The 1681-nt window shown below is 34.9% G+C and overlaps 1 protein-coding gene across 1 annotated transcript in view; it reads left to right on the top strand.

Moving 5' to 3' along the window:
- Nucleotides 1-1067, top strand: part of LOC116866984 (uncharacterized protein encoded by LINC01551-like) — an 18793-nt gene extending 17726 nt beyond the window's left edge. The window contains exon 3 of the mRNA XM_032856219.1: nt 683-1067. Within this exon, the coding sequence (XP_032712110.1) occupies nt 683-854 (172 nt within the window). The 3' untranslated portion in view covers nt 855-1067. The remainder of the gene's footprint in view (nt 1-682) is intronic.
- The last annotated feature ends 614 nt before the right edge of the window (nt 1068-1681 follow it).

Below are 1681 nucleotides of genomic sequence, written 5' to 3'. Positions count from 1 at the left end.
TGTGTGTGTGTATACACATATACATACATACATCCACACACACATATATACATTTTTTTTTGTCTTTTGGAGTTTTTTGTTTCTTTTGATTTCTCTCCACTACTATGGTACAGTTTGTTGTTGACTATAGTAAACTATTAAGAAGGACCAAGTGAAACCATATGATGGTGAGTTTGATGTGCTGTGTCTTTCTCAGTTGGTAAAGTAAGATAATTAGAATTTTAGGATCCCTCATATTAAAAAAATACTCGACCTTTTTTCTCTTAAATTCTTTAAAAATTTTTATTCATAATTTTTGGGAAGGGTAACTTTGTGTATGCTCAATTATACACAATTTTTCATGTATTTTCTTTTTGTTTTACTGAAATAGTTTGTGTATTCAGATCTTACCGAACCTTTACAGTGACACCATAGACCACAGATGATGCTTACTTAAATGGCATTTCCCTCCTTTTATTATCAATTAGTTCTACTAACGAAAATAAAATTTGGTGAATGTAACAACATGCTATAACACTACAAAAATTTTAAAAATTACAAATATGGTATTAATATAGTTTAAAATTACTTTTGCTTTTGTAACCTAATTTTTATCTTTGTCTGTTTATCTCTTCTTATTAGAAGTTTTGCCTTTTGTCTATTGATCATTTATGTTTTTTTATTCTTTTCATGTTATTTTCAGAGGTTTCTCATTGGCCAGTACTATGAAGGTTGATGGCATGATCATTCACTTCACATCAAAGGATATCTACTCATCAGTGTGCTGTTGTCAGTCAGAGGTTTCCAAATATGTGTTCTCCAACTCAAGGAAAAGTAGCTGGATCCAGGCAGAAACATGTCTAGGAACTCCCTAACTATGCATGCTGTGTCTCCAGAGAAAGCTGCTTCAGCATTCCTCCTGGTTTTTGTTTTTGTAATACTTTTCTCGACAGCATTCTCCAGACTCTAAACTACTAGAATAGTTCCTAAGTTCATCCAGATCTTTCCCATGTCTGAATTCTTGGTCCTCTTCCCACCCCCTGGCTCACAGATAAAAAAGAAACAACAATAAAGGAATAAAAATTGTTTGTTTCTGTCTGACTGAATCATTCCAGTCTTGAAGCACCCTGGTGGTTTAATTAAGCTCGTTATTGCATTTACTATCTCCCACATACTTGTTTGTGGGAAAGTGCTCTTGGCATTCTCCTAGTTAGAAAAAGGAACACCAGGACTGTGACACTGGACTTTGCTCTTGAAGTGCATGGCATGGTGGCAGCATAAAGCTTGAACAAGCTTAGTTTTTCATTGATGGGGTGCAACTGGCAAAGCACCATCTTTCCCTGACACTGTATGACAGCTTTGATGAATTCTAGGCCATTCTTCCTTCCAGAGCAACAGTTCTAGCCTAGCATGGGGTTTGGTACCATTATAAAGAGAAACATGGTGGCTCTTGTAAGAGGAGTTTGGAAAGCTTTACCCCAGCAATCAAGATGTATGTTAACATGATTAACTGAATCCTGTGGATACACTGCTTCGACACTATGTAAAAGAAAAAGAGAACATCTGTTATTATTTATCCTCTCTAATTCCTCATAAATAGGCAGGATTTTTCAGTGAGCACTATCTTATCCTGGAATTAATTCTTTCAATTCTTGTCATTTTTTTCTTATTCTTATAGACTATTATGAGAGAGATATTGGCA

Source organism: Lontra canadensis, unplaced genomic scaffold (assembly GCF_010015895.1).
Source record: "Lontra canadensis isolate GAN:19392208 unplaced genomic scaffold, GSC_riverotter_1.0 scaffold12, whole genome shotgun sequence".
Classification (NCBI taxonomy): Eukaryota; Metazoa; Chordata; class Mammalia; order Carnivora; family Mustelidae; genus Lontra; species Lontra canadensis.
Note: the sequence above shows the minus strand (reverse complement) of the source record. Positions and strands in the feature narration are given on the sequence as shown.